This window comes from Buteo buteo, chromosome 10 (genome assembly GCF_964188355.1).
Source record: "Buteo buteo chromosome 10, bButBut1.hap1.1, whole genome shotgun sequence".
NCBI classification, from domain to species: Eukaryota; Metazoa; Chordata; class Aves; order Accipitriformes; family Accipitridae; genus Buteo; species Buteo buteo.
In genome coordinates, this window is record NC_134180.1 from 37,521,378 (window position 1) to 37,539,416 (window position 18,039).

Here is an 18,039-nt window from a genome sequence, read left to right on the forward strand (position 1 = left end):
ATATATTAACTGATTCATCAGTGAATGTGAAGACTGAAATTTTGATGCTACTGAGGTCAATGTTAGCTTGGACTAAAGGTCAGGATTTCACTTTAAACTCAGGCAGGAATATGATCAATGTTTGATACCATGGTGGGATGACGGTCTTGTCGTTTCTGCATGGTTGTCTTTTAGTTTGTTACTAAACTCAGAGTAGGAAACTTTCTGGTCTACCTTTATCTGTTTTTAAACCACGAAGGCATACCTCAAAATACCTAACAAGAAGCTCAGGTTCATGTTGCAGTTTGGGGAATTGTTTAAGGATAAGGTTACAATACTGTGTACAAGGCCAAAGTTACTTTGGGTTGGGTTTTTTTTCCTTTTTTTCACACCAGTGTTCTCTATTGTATATATTATTAGTTTCCCTAAAAACTAGGAGAGATAGAGATAGCAATAGCAATAGCATCCTGTGTATCATAGGACCTTCTTGATTTTTAAGTTTCTTAACTCTGAAAATGGGATCACGATTTTAAACTGAAATAGTGGGACAGGGACCTACCTGTGTTGCATGCATAATTGCACAAGCAGTTGAAATGATGTGTAAGGGACATTGATTTTATGCTGGAATACAGTGAAGTAACAGTATGTGTACTGGCTTATTGGTATACTAGTTAGTAACACCAACGAAAATTTAGAAAGCAATTTTTATGTTTTTTTTTTAAACTGGAGGTTTTTTTAAAGATAAACAGGGAATAATAGTTTTGTTTTCAATTAAATAAATCCTGTGCTGTAAAAAAATAATAAAAATTTTCACTGCTTCACTGATTTTTAATGTAGGACAAAGTTCAGAATTACAGTTAACAAGGAAAGGGGGCAAGAAAGAAGTCTTCCATTTGTAGGAAAATAGGAAGAGGAAGGTTAAAATGACCCCATTTCCCTCAGTCTGCATGCAAATAGAAATTAATAGACTAAAAGGAGGGAAAGACAGTTGGAGACTCTCTTCTGTTTTAAATATTGATCTAAAAAGAGAATAGGAATAAACATACTGACTAAATTTAAAGACAAAGCTCATCTACCTTTTTTTAAAGTAGAACTTGGTATTGTATGACCTTCCTGTGCTTGATATTCTTCAACTTAAGCACAGTAGCAAGATTTCCTAGCAAATTGAGGCAAAGATTTTCACAGTTCCGACATAAATCAATGGTTTTAAATTGCTGGTTTGGATGAAAAGACATTGCAATTTAGATTTCCAAGTGGCTTGTTGTATAAGAGCCAAGAATGTATACTGAAGTCAGTGACTTTTTTGAGTGTTGAGTTGAATTGGTGCTTCATTTTCAAAATGCCCGGTCTCATACGTAGACTGAAATGTCCTCTCCTGGAGATGCACTGAAAACTGTCAGCTTGCATTGGAAAGAGTTTTGGCAACAAAGCCACTTCATGGCTGTAAGCATGCTGATGATTCTTATTAATTTATGGGTTGATTTACTATGGTCTGGACAAATTATTTTTTGGAAAAAAAAAAAAGGTTTTAAAAATACAGATTACCTATCCTAATGTTTGCCAGATAATTTGCGTCTTAACTTTGCCCTCTTTGCATGCAGTATTTATTAATGGACATTGGAAGGAATGCTGGAACCTAGAACTTGAAATAAGAATTCTTTATAGGACAATTCAAATCTGTAGCAAATTCAGTTTAGTGTAAAATCTGTGTAAAGAATTAAAGTATTACCACTTTGAAAGTATTTCTCATGTCCTCAACTGTCAATTTGTGTTTTACTTTCTCTCTCAGGAATTTGCTATCTTGCATTTGGGCATTTCTTGTGCTCACAATGTTCTTGCTATCTATGCTTTATCTATCTATTTATTTATTAAATTGAGAAAAAATGTGTTCTTCTTTCATTTGTCTCAGAGCACTATAAACCCGGTTGACGCAGTATATCAGCCCAGTCCTTTGGAACAGTCAGTGATCAGCACAATGCCTTCCCAAGCGGTTATACCTCCAGGTATGGTGTACAGAAAGAACCTCAGCAGAAATACTCTTGAGCAGAGCAGGATGCAACTGCAATCTAGATGGAGGGGCTGCATAATGGTGGATAGCTTCTGTGTCACATACGCAATACAGGTGCACACTGCACTTAGTGGTGCTCACTCACCACAGTGGTGCAAGGGAAGGCAAAGGAGCAGGAGGTATGGAGCTTCCTCAGCCATCAGGAAAATCTGCCTCTAGTTCTGTGGATAAGCTGATGTAATTCAGTTGCTCTAAGTTACTAGCTTACATTTCTAATAATAGACTTTCTTAAAATAAACAAAACTATAATTTTCAGAAAAGATAAATGCTTTCTAGCTAAATAACTGCAAATTTTTTAAAATGCCATCTTTGTTTAATAATAAGAAAGAGCTAGATAATAATGATGGAAACATGTTTTTCTGTCTGAATGGCTTTTATAGAAAAGGATTTCATTGTTGAAGGTGAGGTGACATGAGGTGGAATCTCCTTCCCAACAAAAGTATACATCTCATATTTAAATGTGAATTTTGAGTTTAACATATCAAAATATCTCCTAGAACCTGCTCAGTTGTGCAAGTCAGAGCAGCGACCCTCATCTTTGCCAGTGGGACCTGTAGTAGCGTCGCTTGGAAATCAGACTCCAACACCAAATAGTACAGGTACGGTTCTGTGTAACTGTCTTATTGAAGTACAAGAGACAAAACCCGAATATATACTGTCTGTAACCTAATGTAATAAGCTATTAAGACAGCATTGTATTATTGACCTACATCTTGCTTTTAATCAACACTTATTTCCTTGTTGTGTTAAAATCAATTATTCTGCTCTTTCTCCCCTCCATGTATACATAATCCATAGGAGTATTACCAGCTTGCTTTCTTGACTCCATTGTTGCAATCTTGCAGTAATCGGCACAAGAACTTTGCAGTTAATACATCATGTGTGGTCTTTGGGCTTTTTAATTCATTGATTCCCTAGTCTACCTGTTAAATAATAGCATTCATTGGGCTTTTTAAAACTACAATAGATGCTTTGAAGCAAAAGTTGCTGAAATATGTATGAAGTTGCTATAATTACCCGTTTACAATTCCTATAATATTTCTAAGGTTTTTTTAAAAACCATAGCTACATACTTAACATTTTTAATTATTTGTCTACATTGACTGTTACTTCCTGATCAGTTGTATTGATTAGATTGTCCAATCATGCTAAAACTCTCTCAGTCCCCCCCTCAGTTTTTTTCTAAGCTTGTGTATAAATGATTTGTTGTTACTCTATTACTACCTTTATTTCCTAGAACACTAATATGTGTGTCAAACAGTATTTGCCCCAATCTGAAAAATGAAGGATACCACTGCTGGCTTTTTCTCCTACCAGAAAGTTCCTTTTTTAAGTCTTACTCTATGCATCTCATATTCTAGTTAGTTTCTGATGATTGTTTGTGTAAATACCTTAGCTTGCTTAATAACCTCTGTTGTGACTTAGGCTTCCACAAAAGGTCTGTGTCAGTGTTAACCTGATTTGTCTTTATTGCTATAACTCTTTTGAAAAATGGCAAGTTAGTGATGAGACAGGATTCATGTAATCCAATTTAGAAACTGTATTCATTAGATTTCGTCACAAATATATTTGTAGCTAAATTGGAAAAAGATGTTTTAGGCAAGTAGAATACAAGTTGAGTGACAACTGGCTGGACTGCCAGGCCCGAGGCTTGCGATCAGATGTATGAGGTCCAGATGGCAACCAAGTGACTATTGGTGTTTCCCAGGGGTTGATACTGGGTCCAATAGTGCTTAACATCTCAGACAACCTAGACGTGGACCTTGCCAAATTGGAGAGAACAACGGATAAGACAGGGCTGCCATTCAGGGGGGCTGTGAGAGACAGGGGAAGTGGACTGTCAGAAACCTCATGAAGTTTGATGAAGGAAATGCAAAGTCCTCCACCCACCTATGATGGGCATAGCCCTTGGCCTGCCCTGTTGCATGGGGTTAACTGTAGCTTGGCAGGTGAGGAGCCAGGGGTCCTGGTGAGCAATAAGTGGAACATGGGTCAGTAGTGTGCCGTTGTGGTGATGAAGGTTTTGCTGCATACCAGTCTGGATTAGTGAGGGTGTAAAGAGCAGATTAAGAGAAGTGATTGTTCCTCTCTACTTGGGATCTGTGGGACCACATCTTGAGTACTATGTATAGTTTGGGGTTTCACAGTACAAAGACATGGACCACTGAGATTAGGAAGCTGAGGCCCATGACTGGGTTTGTTCAGCCTTAGGAAGATCAAGCTAAAGAGGGATGTTACTGCTGTCTTCTGCCAACTATTGGGAGGGTGTAAAAAAGATTGAACGGGGCTCCTCTTGGAGATGCACAGCAAAAGGATGATGCAATCAACACAAGTTGTAAGAAAGGAAATTCTACGTAGGTATTAGAAAATGTTATGGTTTTATAACAAGGTGGTTCAAACTTTCAAATAAGTTCCCCAGAAAGATCATAGGATCCTCATCTTGAGAGATATTTAAAACTTGACTAGATGTGGTTTTGAACAAACTGGTCTAATTTTGAAGTTGTCTGGGCCTTGAATAGGGAGCAGTCCAGATGACTTCCAGAGATCCCTTCCAACATCAATCATTCTATGATTCTATACAAATTTTCAGTATTGTTGTTTTGCCTTTAATCAACAGCTTTGGAGAAAACATGTCTTTATACTTCACTGTTGTTCTGTGTTCTTGATTTTCCTTGTGACCTTTCTTTTGTTATCTGTTAAATGAAACTCAGTATGAACCTGACTAATTATTGCTTCTAATTTTGTAAGAAATCATACCTTCTGAGTTTGCATAGTCTTTATTGCTTTGAACAATCCTACTCATAAGTTAGAACTGGTGGATTTTGAAAGAATTTTCTTGGTTTTATTAAGTCTGTAATTTTTAATGCTCCATAGGAAGCGGGCAATCAGCACCTAGCAGCAGTCTCACCTCTCCAAGCCATGTCAACCTGTCTCCAAACACAGTCCCAGATTTTTCTTACTCAAGCAGTGAGGATGAGTTCTATGACGCTGATGAATTCTATCAGAGCAGTTCTTCCCCAAAGCGATGTATGGAGTAAGTAGCTGAAAGTATGCAGTGCATGCTGAATACAATTTTTATCTACAAGGGCATGGTTTATCTGCTGGTAGAAGTTAGTTAAGCTGAGTAAGTCATATTGGCTTTAAAAAAAAAAAAAAAAAAAAAGGCAGGGGAGGCAAAAAAGCCACTCTGTGTAACAGAATAAGATTACCCCCTCCCCCAGCACAATCATCTATAAGGGATGCAGTTTCCTCATTCCCATTCCATCGTATATATATGTTGACAAAACTCTAACATAAACCAACCTTGGGAAGCCCCCAGCTCAGAGATATAAGCTGAGACCATGGTGTATTCCACATGCATTTGTTGCAGCCTTCGGTAAATAGCCAATTCCCACTCACATTTACTAAATGAAATTTTTGAAGTTGACTGCCTTTCCCCAAAATCTCTGTTTAATCTTCTTTTTTATGAATTTCAGAATTAATTTTAAGAGATGCTACACATTTCAAAGAGGAATTAGCTGTTTTATACCTTCATGTGGTATTAGCTTGAGACTGCAGGCCTTCCCATTCGTTTAGCTACAGTCCATTTTAAGTTTTCTGTGAATTAGTGTGCAGCACATATATTAATGTCTATCAGTAAACTTGTCTATGTATATCAAATTATAATAATTTAGTGTGAATTAGTTCATTGTGAATTGTGAGAATTTATTACTCTTCTTTAGTTCTTCAGGGTCTGCTGCAGTCCTGACTCGGAGCAGCACAGGAAGTAGTCTGAAACGTCCGGATACCACAGAGTCCCTCAATTCTTCCATGTCTAATGGGACAAATGATGCTGGTAAGTGGACTGTATGAACTTCTAGTAAGGAACTCTTGATTGTTAATCTGTATGTAAACTGTGTCAATATATGTATGATCATACATATATGACAAGGTACTTATGGAAAATGGTTTATCTACTCTTTCTTTACTAATGAAAGATTGTTGAATTATAGGTTTTAAAAAACATAGCTTTATAAATAAGACCTTTTTGACAGCTAATGTATATGCTAATTAAATACAGTCTGGTTTTGAATGTTTAGAGAAAAACAAAAGCAATTTGGTCTTTCTAGATCTCTTCGATCCTCCTGATGACCGAGATGATGATGGGGAAGGAGAATCAGTGGAAGAACATAAGAGTGTTATTATGCATCTATTGTCACAAGTTAGATTAGGAATGGATCTAACAAAGGTAAACTTGCTGATTTGTTCATGGGGAAGGGAGGGAGAGTAAACCCTGAATTCTGTGTAAATCAGTTCAATGTTAAAGTAGTAATTTAACTATATTTTTGTTCGAAGAGCTAGTTAAGCTATAATCTCTTCGGCATGGTATTGCTTTTAATTGGAGTTGTTACTGGGAGGGGAGAAACAAATGCAGAATGAATATATCCCACTGCTAAAATCTGTTTGGGAAAATAGTTTGCTATGGAAAGTAGCTGTTCGTTCTCTTTGAACCTGATCCTTGGAGTGCCTGTAAAGCTGGGATAAGAGGAATGCTGTATGCAGTAGTAACGTTTCTCCTGTCTTTAGCTTCCTAGAACAAAGATCTACAAGATCCCAGTGTATGGAGACATTCAATAAGACATAAATAAAATAAAAGGGGGAATTAAGCATACAGTGAAATGCTTTGCTTAACTGGGATCTTGTTGAGTAAGTTGCTTGTGTATTTTAAAATGCTACATGTAGGTCTGGCAAGTAAAGAGTTGGATTTTTCGTGAATGTGATTCATGATGTTGTCTGTCTTAAGGTTGAATGAACAGCATTCTGAAGGTGTTGATCCTTCTAGGCAGCTTGGTTAAATTTAAACAAGTAATTCCAGATTGAAAGAGAGTAGGAGAGATCAGTCCTATCATTAGTTTCCTTAAGTGGATGACTTTAACTGTCCAGTCTGGAACTCATAACAGACAATAAAAAGATAAAACTTTTCTGGAGAAATAGCCAGCAGCTTGCAAGCAAACTATGGAAGGTTTCTGGCAGTTCTGAATAGGAATTGATCCAAAATGTGTGTGTTGGAAACTCCTGGAATGGTTGAAAATTACTGATCTCAAGTTAAGCTGCCAAGAACCATCACAAGCATGCATCTTGTCTGCATCACTTTAAAGTCAACAACAGCAATCAACACTGCTTTCAACAGTGGTCTATACCACACTGACGCAGACAGCAGATCCACAAGAATGGAACCTGCAAATGCTGTTGGGGAAGAAAAGTAGTAGCGAAGAGATTAACCTTCATCTTGATGAAGAGGCATATGAGAGAATGTGACTACATGGAATGAGATTTTGACTATAACTGACAATTGATAGTGTACATATAGATGAAATTAATCAGTGTTACTGTAATTAAGAACAGCTTTTGATAAGCTCAGCCATGTAGTTGGATATGCTGTAAGTGGGACTAGAATATACATAAGATGAGACAGTTCCTCTTAAATCTCTGGTTTTATAGAAGATGCCAACTGACCTGTATATGTCAGAACTCATTGGTGAGTTTGAGAACACAATCAGCTTACAGGCACACGAAGCCTTGGGTGCTTTGTATGCTATTTACAGTTAGTACATAGAATGCCTTTGTGCAGGATGTTAAAGTATCTTGATCTATAAGAGTTGTTTTTCTTCACCCAGGTGGTTCTTCCAACTTTTATCCTGGAAAGAAGATCACTGTTGGAAATGTATGCTGACTTTTTTGCACATCCGGACTTATTTGTCAGGTATTTGATTTTCAAAGTAGACCATTAACTGATTCTGATACTGCTTATGGCCCTTGTAGGCTGCTAAAAGTAAGTTGGTAGTTTTGAAGAATATTGCTTGGGTTTTGATCTAAACTTGAAAAATACTCAAAGTAGTCAAACTTCTGGTTGTAAAACAACCAAACATCCAAAAAGCTTTCCTGTATTTGAGGTACCTGCTTGTATTTAATGTTGCCTGTCCTTCTTTTCTCTCTTTTGGCCCATGTAGCATCAGTGACCAGAAGGATCCAAAGGAACGGATGGTTCAAGTAGTTAAATGGTACCTCTCAGCTTTTCATGCAGGAAGAAAAGGGTCAGTTGCTAAAAAGCCTTACAATCCCATTTTGGGCGAAATCTTCCGATGTCACTGGGTATTACCAGGCACTGAAGGTGAAGATGATATGGTTAGTGTCTTGTGGTATGTTTTTTGGCGCCTAGAATGCATGCGAGTAATTCCCAAGGCTTTATTAATTTACTGATTGGAATGGCTTATGCTATGTTTAAGCAGCAAAATCAACAAACTATGGTAATTTCTTAACTGGTTCCCCCCCCCCCTTCCTGCTTTTCTTTGGACAGAAGTTTAAAGTAGCGTGCATAACAAAATTTGAGCTATTAGTTTTTTAAGAACTATTTGACATGTTGAAAACGTTCTCTTTTTTCCTGAACTGTTTCATAGCACTGAGTATGAATTCCTTTCTTTCCAAAGTTCTGATTTTTTTTTATTATCATTTCTCTAAACCCTTGTTTTTTAACAGTGGGGTTTCTTTTCCTCACTTACAACCTAGAAGGCAGTGCAGTTTCTCCAGTACATTTAATTTTCCGTTTAAATTTTTTTTTGTAGACTTCTGAAGTTTGTATTCAAAGCTTGGATAATATTTTAGTTGTACATCTGTGTCTGGCCACTACTCTCCCTTTTGTGCTTTATTGGAGTATGTCTGGTGACATGAAGGACTGAGTAACAGTAGTGCCATTCTCATAATCTGAACTCATCTACCAGTGTATAAGCTTTTCTTTTATTTGCCCAAGTTTCAGTGAGACTCAAGGATTAAGCAGATTTATGCACATGAACCATAGTCAACACAGTGCCCCACTGATTCTAGAGAGAAGCTCTAGCACTTGCAGTGCAGCCTGGTGGGGGTGGGGGGTGGGGGTGGTTTTTTTTGTGTGTGTGTGTTTGTTTTTTTTAACACACCTCATTTAGGCTTCTCACCCTGGGAAGTTGCAGATGATGTGGGAGGTGCTGTTGTGAGATACTACCCGTAGCCTCAGTGTAGTATATCTAAACATGTGATTGTTTAGAGATAAATAATGTATTTTTCCCATTTAATTTGCTTCTCCTCTCCCCACCCCCCCAGTTAGTTTGCTCAAATCTTTCTCTTGTTTCTGAGGTGAATGTTTGGACTCCTGTTTGCTGGCATAAAGACAATATTGTATTTGTGCTTCCATTGCTTCTCATGATGAATTATACTTTTCATGATATGCCACAGGAAATTAATGTTGGTTTATGGTTTTGTGATACATATAATGTGATCATTATTAATATGTGTATCAGAGTTTATCACAAGCAAAAATGAAAACTATTTCTGCCACCCGTTTCTTATTAGTTGATAAGAAATTAAATGGATTTAAATATTACTTTGTATTTGGGTTTATACATGACTCTGTCACTTTAACTGTTGTATTTGGGGGCATCTCCCCAAATATATATATATATATACTTAAAAACAAGAGAGCAGAAGCTGCATGTTCTTCAGAAAGCATCATAGTTTCAGGAGTAAGGAGTTATTCCCTATCAAATTAGCAAACTGACAAATGGTTAAAATCACTGCAATACATTTTAGAAGCCATTAAACATGGAAGCAACTTTTCTTGGAAGCTTCCAGTGTTTTGTAAACAGTGTCAGTGATGAAAATCCTCTCTACTATCATGCAGGAGCCAGTTTCAGAAGGACCAGTCCCTTGGGTCAGTAAAAGCAGCGTAACGTTTGTGGCAGAGCAGGTCTCTCATCATCCTCCAAGTAAGTTGGCAATAACTTTGCTAATAGAGATGGCATCTGGATAGGAGCGACAGTAAAGTCAGCTCTTGATTTAAATCTTAGATTTACATTTTCTCTCCAAATTTAAAAGTTGAAGGTTTTCTCTATAAACTCTTTTTGTGAGAAACAAATTGCAAACTCTGTTGCCACACAGGTATGAGGCACTTCTTTGAGATATTTCCAGATGAATGAATTTGGCAATAGTAGTATTAATGTCTTGTGCTGCTGTTTTTAATACCTTTTTCTTCAGTTTCAGCATTTTACGCCGAGTGTTTTAGCAAGAGGATACAGTTCAATGCTCACATATGGACCAAGTCAAAATTCTTAGGAATGTCTATTGGCGTTCATAATATAGGGCAAGGTATGTGTCTGTAAAGTTAACAATAGAAGAGAAATTTACATTCTGCAATTAGGGTTTTTGCAGAAATTATTTAAAGTCATTCTATTAAACATAAGTAATATTTGATTTTTTTTGTAATTTGAGCTTATTTATCTAGGAATTGGTGATTCCTTCTGCACACTTTCTGTGCTGAAATAATTTAGGGCCCAGTTTTTCATGTAAACACAACTCTCCCTGCCTTCTCTAGAAGCTAGGCATTCTCAGCACCTAAATAAAGCTCTTCACCTTTCCTTTTTATGGTACCTGTTCTTAGTGAATTATTTCAGGAGATCATTATGAAAAGTTTTGTAGAGGTTTTGCTGGAGGTTTTTTAAATCTGTTTTTATTTTTCTTTGATAGGGTGTGTCACATGCCTAGATTATGATGAACACTATATTTTGACCTTTCCTAATGGTTATGGAAGGCAAGTAAAATGTTTTGTTTGGTATTTTCATTTTTAATGCCTTGTAATATTTCATGCTTAATATTTATCAGTTAAAAGGTTATAAATTTATACATATATTTATAATTCCAGGTCTATTCTCACTGTGCCATGGATAGAACTTGGTGGAGAATGCAGTATTAATTGCTCAAAGACAGGTTATAATGCTTCCATCGTCTTCCACACAAAACCATTTTATGGAGGAAAGAAGCACAGAATTACAGCTGAAATTTTGTAAGCACATTTCTTCAGTTAATTTCACTTTTTCTTTACTTAAATGCTGACTGTTCTTTCAAGACAGTCAGGAGTGTAAAATACTGAAACAGCTGCACCCAATAACTTAGTTCATGATTACCTGTCATGGGATGCCATTTTATAGCCAAGATTTGTGAGAGGAAACCTGCATAAGCCTGCATCCTACCTTGTCCTGCTCTAAAACATTCTTAGCCGATTACCAAAAGGAACTTAAATTCTCACTCCTGAATTACCCGAATTGTCTTCATCATTACTTTTCATAAAAATAAAAATACAGAAGCAAGCATTGTAACACTGCTATTCATAGTGTGTCAATGGAAGTTCTGCTGCAGACTTTATTTATACCTGTGGTTTGGCTGATTTTGGTTAGACCCTGTGCACATGCCCAGAGCAGAGAATTCAGTGGAGATTCTCATCTTATTTGGAGATGTGCTGTAATGTCAGTAAGCGGACGCTGACAAAATGAGGTTTATAACTTGATTTTAAATCACTTCTTGACACACGTTGGTAGGTGTCATTTGTGATCTAGTGTTTGTGTTTCCCAGTAGTCTGGGGAAGAAGCTGAGTTTGTGAAACCTTTTTAAGCTTGAACTTACCACTCTAAATCTCTTTCAAAAGCCTGTAACTAACTGGTTTCCTGAACTCTAAATGGAGATACAGCCCTAGGGCAAGACCTGTCTTCCTTACCCTGGAACAGCACTTCCTTTTAAAGGTTCATCCAACTAACTCATGCAAAACTTCTCACTTGTAAACAGAACCCTCATCTCTTCTGTATTGGTGATGGCCATTTTAAGGGCTGATATAAAACACTGTACAGCAACTAGGATAAAGTTTTGATCCTTTAGGGTCTTTCAGTTACTGTAATACAACTGAGAAATGACTGTTTCTTTCTATTTAGTTCTCCTAATGACAAGAAACCCTTCTGCTCAATTGAAGGAGAATGGAATGGTGTCATGTATGCAAAATACACAACAGGGGTAAAGGAGCTTTTTTCTTTTTTTTTTCCTTCTCTTTTCATCAGAAATGGAAGATTGTGCTTAAATTGGGTTGGTTTTTATTTAGTTTTTGTTGGTTTTTTTTAAACAAATGTTAATAGTTGGGAACTCCTATGAAGCTGCCCAAAGATCACAAGAATGCTGAATTTGGGATAAATGTCCTGAATTTACTTTGTTAATTTATTCTTAAGCTAACTTGATTTTTATAGCAAGAACAGAATCTAAAGAATGATGGTTTTTTTATGTATTTCCTGACAACCAGTGTATTAAGAGTGTGAAGGTATATAAATGTTAAGTCTAGATAAAGAGCTGATTTTTTTTTTTTTTTTAAAATCTCACTCTCTAGGAGAATGCTGTCTTTATAGATACCAAGAAAATGCCTACAATTAAGAAGAAGGTAAGGAAATTGGAGGACCAAGACGACTTTGAGTCTCGCTGGTAAGAACTTTAGTTAAATGGGCAAATTAAGACTTTTTTTTAGTTAGACTCAAGTTGGCAGTACACAGTCTGACTATCCATTCATTGCATGGACAAACTGTGTTCTTCATTAGCCTTTGCTGCAGGACAGAGCCAAGGTACAAGCAGGTTTGGGGCTTTAAAAGGGGAAGAGGAGACCTGTAGTTATTGGTTTCATCCTCATTGGGACCAAATGCTCCAGCAAAGTCCAGAGAGCTTCACTACAGCCTCCTCACTCCTAGAAATAGACAGTGCAGTTGTGGCTTAATGTATATTGGTTTTTTCCACCCTTTTGATAAAGTGAGACCTACCTTAATTCAAACAAATACTGATGACTAATGGCCAGTAGTATGTTTCTACAACCCTATAGCACTTTGCTTCTATAAAGCAGTCTCCATTCAAATTTCTTTTTTAAGCTTATGGAAAGATGTAACCTACAACTTAAAAATTAGAGACATCGATGCAGCCACAGCTGCAAAGCACGCGCTTGAAGAAAGACAAAGAGCTGAAGCCAGAGCCAGAAAGGAGAACGAGACCTCATGGGAAACAAGGGTGAGCTTTATTTGAACAGTGTAAATGCCCTCTAACCTGTAGCATTTGTTTCTTTCAAAATGAATCATAAAAAGCTTACATTGGATTATTCCCTTTCTTCTAGTTATTCCATGAAGATGGAGAATGCTGGGTTTATGACGAGCCACTATTGAAACGACTTGCTGCCAGTAAACATTAAGTGGGTTGTAAAACCAGAAAACATTCAAGCCTTGGCTTAGCAAAGTTTACATCTGATACCAAGACAGTCATCAGTTATCATGTACGTACCGTTTGGAGAACCTGACCCCTCCAACTACAGTGGTTCCTATCTCAGGGATACTGGACTTTACTGATGCAGATAAGCAATTAAATGAAGCAAGAAACGTCTTGGCTGTGCAGTAACTTATATTGGACTCTGCTATACTGGTAGTGTATTCAGGCTTCAAAGGCAGGCTGTTGGAGCCTTGTTACTGATGCTTCTAAAGCATGGAGAATCTGGGCCGTGAAGCATATACACTTTGTATAACCACTGTGAAGGCCATGGCATTGGTATCAGTTGCATAATATTCCTGGGTCCTACATATTTAAAAAACAAGAAACAAAATGCAAGACGTCATTTAAATCTAGCTAACGTTTGCAATGTATAAATATGAGGATTCCACTGATGGGACAATTTGTTAGAAAATGCTACGTAAATGTTATCTTCCACCTGTATGATAATCAAACCTTTTGGCATTTCAGTGTCTTGCCCAAAATAACTTTGTTATTTTGAGATTAAAATGTAACCACAGATAATTCTACTCAATGCATCTTAAAGCTTCATAAAATAGATTTTTCAAACTTCTCTTATGGACTTTTTATTTATTTCATAATAAACCTTTGCAGCAAGACTGTTTTTTCAGCTGAGTGATGATCAATTGTTTCATGTGAAATGTATTTGTATTTTTTTTTTTCTTCCTCACTGGAATCCTTGCAGCTAACCCTACTTCTTGAAGTAGTTAATGAACTAGCAAAAGGAGCAGAATTTGCAGCACCCACAGTAGAATTTTTCTGGAATCTACATCCAGCCTTGCTTCAGTAGAGATGCTTGCCAGCACTTTAGGAACCTTTGCATTTCTGTGCTTTTGCTCGAAGTTCAAGAAAGAATAGTCAAGTAAGTAGCTATATGTAGCAATCAAACTATTTTTCTTTCCACAGTTCAATCTAGCTTTTATTTGATTTCATCTCAATTTTGTCTATGTTGCACATACAGAAAAACTAAGAAAAAGCAGTCTGAGATTGAAGCTTTAGGCTTTTTTTTTCCCCTCCCACCCACTCTGTAACTCCTCCAGGAGAACTGCGGAATCCTTTCTCTGAGGAGCTGTGACTGCTATTAAGCAACTGCTACAGCACTGCAGGAATGATGCACAGGACAGTCTGAACAAAAAGGCGCAGCTCCCCCCTTCAGTCAGCCAGAGAGGAGAACGGGGCATCTTTCTGGTGGGGGCAGAACTCTCCCTTCGCTCCAGCTAGAAGTCAGGGCTGTGCCTGTTCTTAATGAACTTGGGAGATTAATGAGAAAGGTTGGCTGGAAACTTACTTGAGGAAAGCTTCCTCAGTATCTGAACAGACATCTTCATCCCAGCTAAACGCTACAGCCTTGTTTTAATAAAAATAAGTTTGTCATGTTTACATTGCCAAAACCACCTGTATTACACATCACTGCAGGGCAAGACGTCATTTTTATTTTAATATTTTATGGTAAGGGAGAACATTCAGAGTTGATGTGTAAGCTTTGATGTCCTTGATGGAAGTAACATTAGTCATCAGAGAAGATGGGGGCAAGAAAATAAGATGAGGTATTTCACCAGATGAAGAATTCTGTACTTCTGAGACAGCTGTAACCTCTGAGTCCCCTTCATGTTTTCCATATCCAACCACCTGGAAAAAAGTTACCAAAAAAGAAATTTGGCTCTAACCTTCTATAATTTGGATCTCATTTAATGTTCATCTGCCCTGACAATTAACTACAGATACTTAAATGCAATTCAAATGACAGCACTAATTAGAAACATAGAAAATATGAAGAGTAATGTGGATAACCACCACATTAAAAGTTAGATTACAGAGCTCTTCTACCACACGCTTACTGGGCTCTCTGAGGTTACCAAAGTTTGGCATTTCAAAGTTGGCAAGATGGAGCTGGCAGACACTCACGTGTACACTGAGCACTTTCTTCTTGTTGCTTCTGTGAGCTTGGAACCAGGTGACCAGGTCTGATTTTGTAACAGACTTCAGAGCTTCAATCTGAAACCCACGGGAAGGAGGTTTAAGTAGCACAGTGGTGATTCAAGTGATTTTAAACATAAAAATAGTTTCTCTACAAACTATATCCCATTAGTAAAAGAACCTTTTTAAAATAGCATGTAGTTTTAGAATCAGCATGTTACCACCAGTAGCATAACTCCCCCTATTTATGCTTTGCATTTAAAACTGCTGCAAAAAGTGACATGTGAGTGTTCCATTTGTCATCACTTAACAATGAGGGACCACCAACCTCACGGGCAAGCCTGTCAAAGAGATACTGCTGTGTCACAACTTCATTCCAGTTCCTGTCTACTTCTTCTCCAAGATGGGAATCTTCACATTCTTTAAGTTTTATCAAAGCTGTAACCTACATTTGAAAAAGACAAAACAATTAGTTTCAAAGGGTTTAATGCTACCTTAATTTACCTTCACAGTCACAGAAGTTGAAATAAAACTCACATTAATAAGGTAGTTCATTGCTTTCAAACTTAACAGTAACTGCCAGAGAGCAAATGTTTAGAGAATAACTGCAGAAGGGAGTAAGAGGCAGGATTCACAAGTGAGTCCTTCGCCCAGAAAAAACTCAGAAATGTGCCAGATAGATAGGCATAACCAAATCCTCCAGTTTAGGTGTCATTTAGCAGTTCAAGGCAGAACTTTTCAAGACCACATTTTTACCTGGGTGTTAAAAGCATCTTCAGTTAAATGCTTGATTTTCTCTTCAAAGCAGGAAAGAAACTCCTCTATTTTCCTGTCAACCAATTCAGAACTAAAAGAGAGTTAAATAATTAAATCAGGCAGGAAAAAGAAAAACAATACTGGGGGGTAAAGTAGCAGAACAGCCCTCAAATGATGAGGGAATGTTTGGGACAGGTTTGCTTCCTCTCTGCCCACCCCCCAACCAAAAAGCTCACACATCTGTGAACACCAACTTTCCTATCTCCCTGCTAGCAGGGAATAAAACCAGTGCTCTGATTTTTAGCTATATTAAGTATTGTTCACACACAGGGACTTTAGATAACCAAGCAGCAAGAGGAGTTGCTGCTGTGATGCTGTCAGGGACCCAAGCTGTGGTATATCCAAGAGCAGCATGCACTAGAGCGTGCCAAAACAGGACCCCCAGCTGCAGTCCTTGAGCCCTGCACAAAAATAGTTGTGGTCTATTGGATTAGGACAAAAAGAAAGAAAAACAACGTGAGATGACGGATTGTGAGGATTCTGAAACATTAAAACCTTTGTGACACAAAGGTGACACAGACCTCAGTAATGGAAGTGTCATCCAAATGTAAAAATTAGAGGCAGCAGTACTCTGTACTAATTAAACTTTCACTGACACAGTGTTATTCTTCATAAGTTGCATATTTTTTATATAACCCTTCAACTTTGGCAGGTCAAATAAATACCTGTAGTTAGCCCTAACTTTGAACAAAACCATACTATTGTTCTGTCTGCTGAAAGCGAGCCAGAAGAACAGCTATATAGGATTTACTTGGCAACAGACTGAGCTCTCCTAGCAGGATATCTTCAAAAGGGCAGTGAGATATTTTACTTAGTCATTGGATTACTTTTCCCTATTCAAGTCAGGACTGCTGCAGTTTTAAGAAGCTTAAGCCTATTGCTGTATTTAGGTGTTGGTTTTTAGTCACTACTCTTTTGACATTCCCTTTGGGCTCTCACATAACTCCCCTCATACAATAAAAAATAAAACACTCCATGGCCTGAAGCAGGTGTGAACTCTTAAATGTGAGCAGGTGCATAGAAAAGCTTAAGCAAAAACAAACTGAAATCAGCTGTGACCTGATCAATAGAACAAGTAGAAGATTAAGTGAAACTCTCTCAGTAATAATTCTTCAGCTGGATGTTGTGTAAACACACCACTTAAAATATGACATAACATGGTCATATATTTAGTTTGATACCTCGCTATATCCCATGAGGCTCAGATGTTCAGTGCCTGAATACATGCAAGGGCCACTGGCACCTTGTTGAGCTTGACTTTTCTAAAACCAGTTGCCAAACTTCCTGTGCTGAAATCCTCCTTACTGAGACAACAGCAGCAACAGCTGCCATTTACAGAGATCCTTTACACAGCAAGGAACAGCCAGCTGATTCCTCAAGTCCCAGGCTGGCAGACCCACGAGACGCCTCGAGGTGGTCGGCATCAGCCAGGCCTGGCTGCGTGACCTGCTGCCGGGAGGACGTGGCGGACATGGTGCAGTGAGGTGCACCCAGAAACTCGTGCTGGCAGCTCCGGGGCAACTTCTGCAGCCCAAGGCTGGGAGTAGTGATGAACATTGACCCCGGAGCACTTACTTGTATTTAGTTGCCTGGGTTGCTACTGTGACCGAGAAGCCAAGAATCCCAGAAGTATTCCTGCAGGTAGGGTATACGTGGTAGCTAAAAAAAAACCAAAAAACAAAACACACAACAAAGAGAGGGACACAATAAAGTCATTCCACAAGCACAATTAAATTTTCATTTACAGGACAAGCTACAAGTTAAAATAAAAAATTGGTACTTTAGAATAAAAAAATCTCAGATGATATAAATTCTCAATAGTCTTATTTCCTTTATTTCCTGCATCACTGCACTTCAGTGTTTTCTCAGTTTTAGGAAATCCTTTTAAGCTTGGCAGAGTATTTGTGTTCCTGCAAAATAAATCAGAGTGACAGACCTATAGCTGTGAAAAGCTTGTTCCAGTTCCCTGAGGTAGAATGGTGCCTCTGAGGGAGGCTGCGACACACCACAAAGCTGCTGTGAAAACAGCCCTGGGGAATGGGGAGCTGATTTAGGAAGTGGAAGGAACAACTTTAAGCTGAATAATTCTGAGTTAACATACTGGTAATAGATGC

General features: G+C 37.8%; 2 protein-coding genes across 3 annotated transcripts in view; one reads left to right on the top strand and one right to left on the bottom strand.

Moving 5' to 3' along the window:
* The window catches only part of OSBPL9 (oxysterol binding protein like 9), a 64,860-nt gene extending 51,053 nt beyond the window's left edge, over positions 1 to 13,807 (top strand). For both annotated transcript variants that reach the window (XM_075037090.1, XM_075037091.1), the window contains 15 exons: positions 1,889 to 1,982; positions 2,545 to 2,646; positions 4,922 to 5,081; positions 5,770 to 5,882; positions 6,157 to 6,275; positions 7,705 to 7,790; positions 8,038 to 8,212; positions 9,741 to 9,825; positions 10,094 to 10,204; positions 10,583 to 10,646; positions 10,758 to 10,898; positions 11,818 to 11,896; positions 12,261 to 12,352; positions 12,787 to 12,922; positions 13,026 to 13,807. In XM_075037090.1, the coding sequence (XP_074893191.1) occupies positions 1,889 to 1,982; positions 2,545 to 2,646; positions 4,922 to 5,081; positions 5,770 to 5,882; positions 6,157 to 6,275; positions 7,705 to 7,790; positions 8,038 to 8,212; positions 9,741 to 9,825; positions 10,094 to 10,204; positions 10,583 to 10,646; positions 10,758 to 10,898; positions 11,818 to 11,896; positions 12,261 to 12,352; positions 12,787 to 12,922; positions 13,026 to 13,100 (1,632 nt within the window). In that variant the 3' untranslated portion in view covers positions 13,101 to 13,807. The remainder of the gene's footprint in view (positions 1 to 1,888; positions 1,983 to 2,544; positions 2,647 to 4,921; positions 5,082 to 5,769; positions 5,883 to 6,156; positions 6,276 to 7,704; positions 7,791 to 8,037; positions 8,213 to 9,740; positions 9,826 to 10,093; positions 10,205 to 10,582; positions 10,647 to 10,757; positions 10,899 to 11,817; positions 11,897 to 12,260; positions 12,353 to 12,786; positions 12,923 to 13,025) is intronic.
* A 796-nt stretch (positions 13,808 to 14,603) lies between these two features.
* Positions 14,604 to 18,039, bottom strand: part of NRDC (nardilysin convertase) — a 31,595-nt gene continuing 28,159 nt past the window's right edge. The window contains exons 27-31 of the mRNA XM_075037085.1: positions 17,501 to 17,584; positions 15,866 to 15,956; positions 15,438 to 15,554; positions 15,098 to 15,187; positions 14,604 to 14,821 (exon numbers count right to left, since the gene is read on the bottom strand). Coding sequence (XP_074893186.1) covers positions 14,624 to 14,821; positions 15,098 to 15,187; positions 15,438 to 15,554; positions 15,866 to 15,956; positions 17,501 to 17,584 — 580 coding nt within the window. The 3' untranslated portion in view covers positions 14,604 to 14,623. The remainder of the gene's footprint in view (positions 14,822 to 15,097; positions 15,188 to 15,437; positions 15,555 to 15,865; positions 15,957 to 17,500; positions 17,585 to 18,039) is intronic.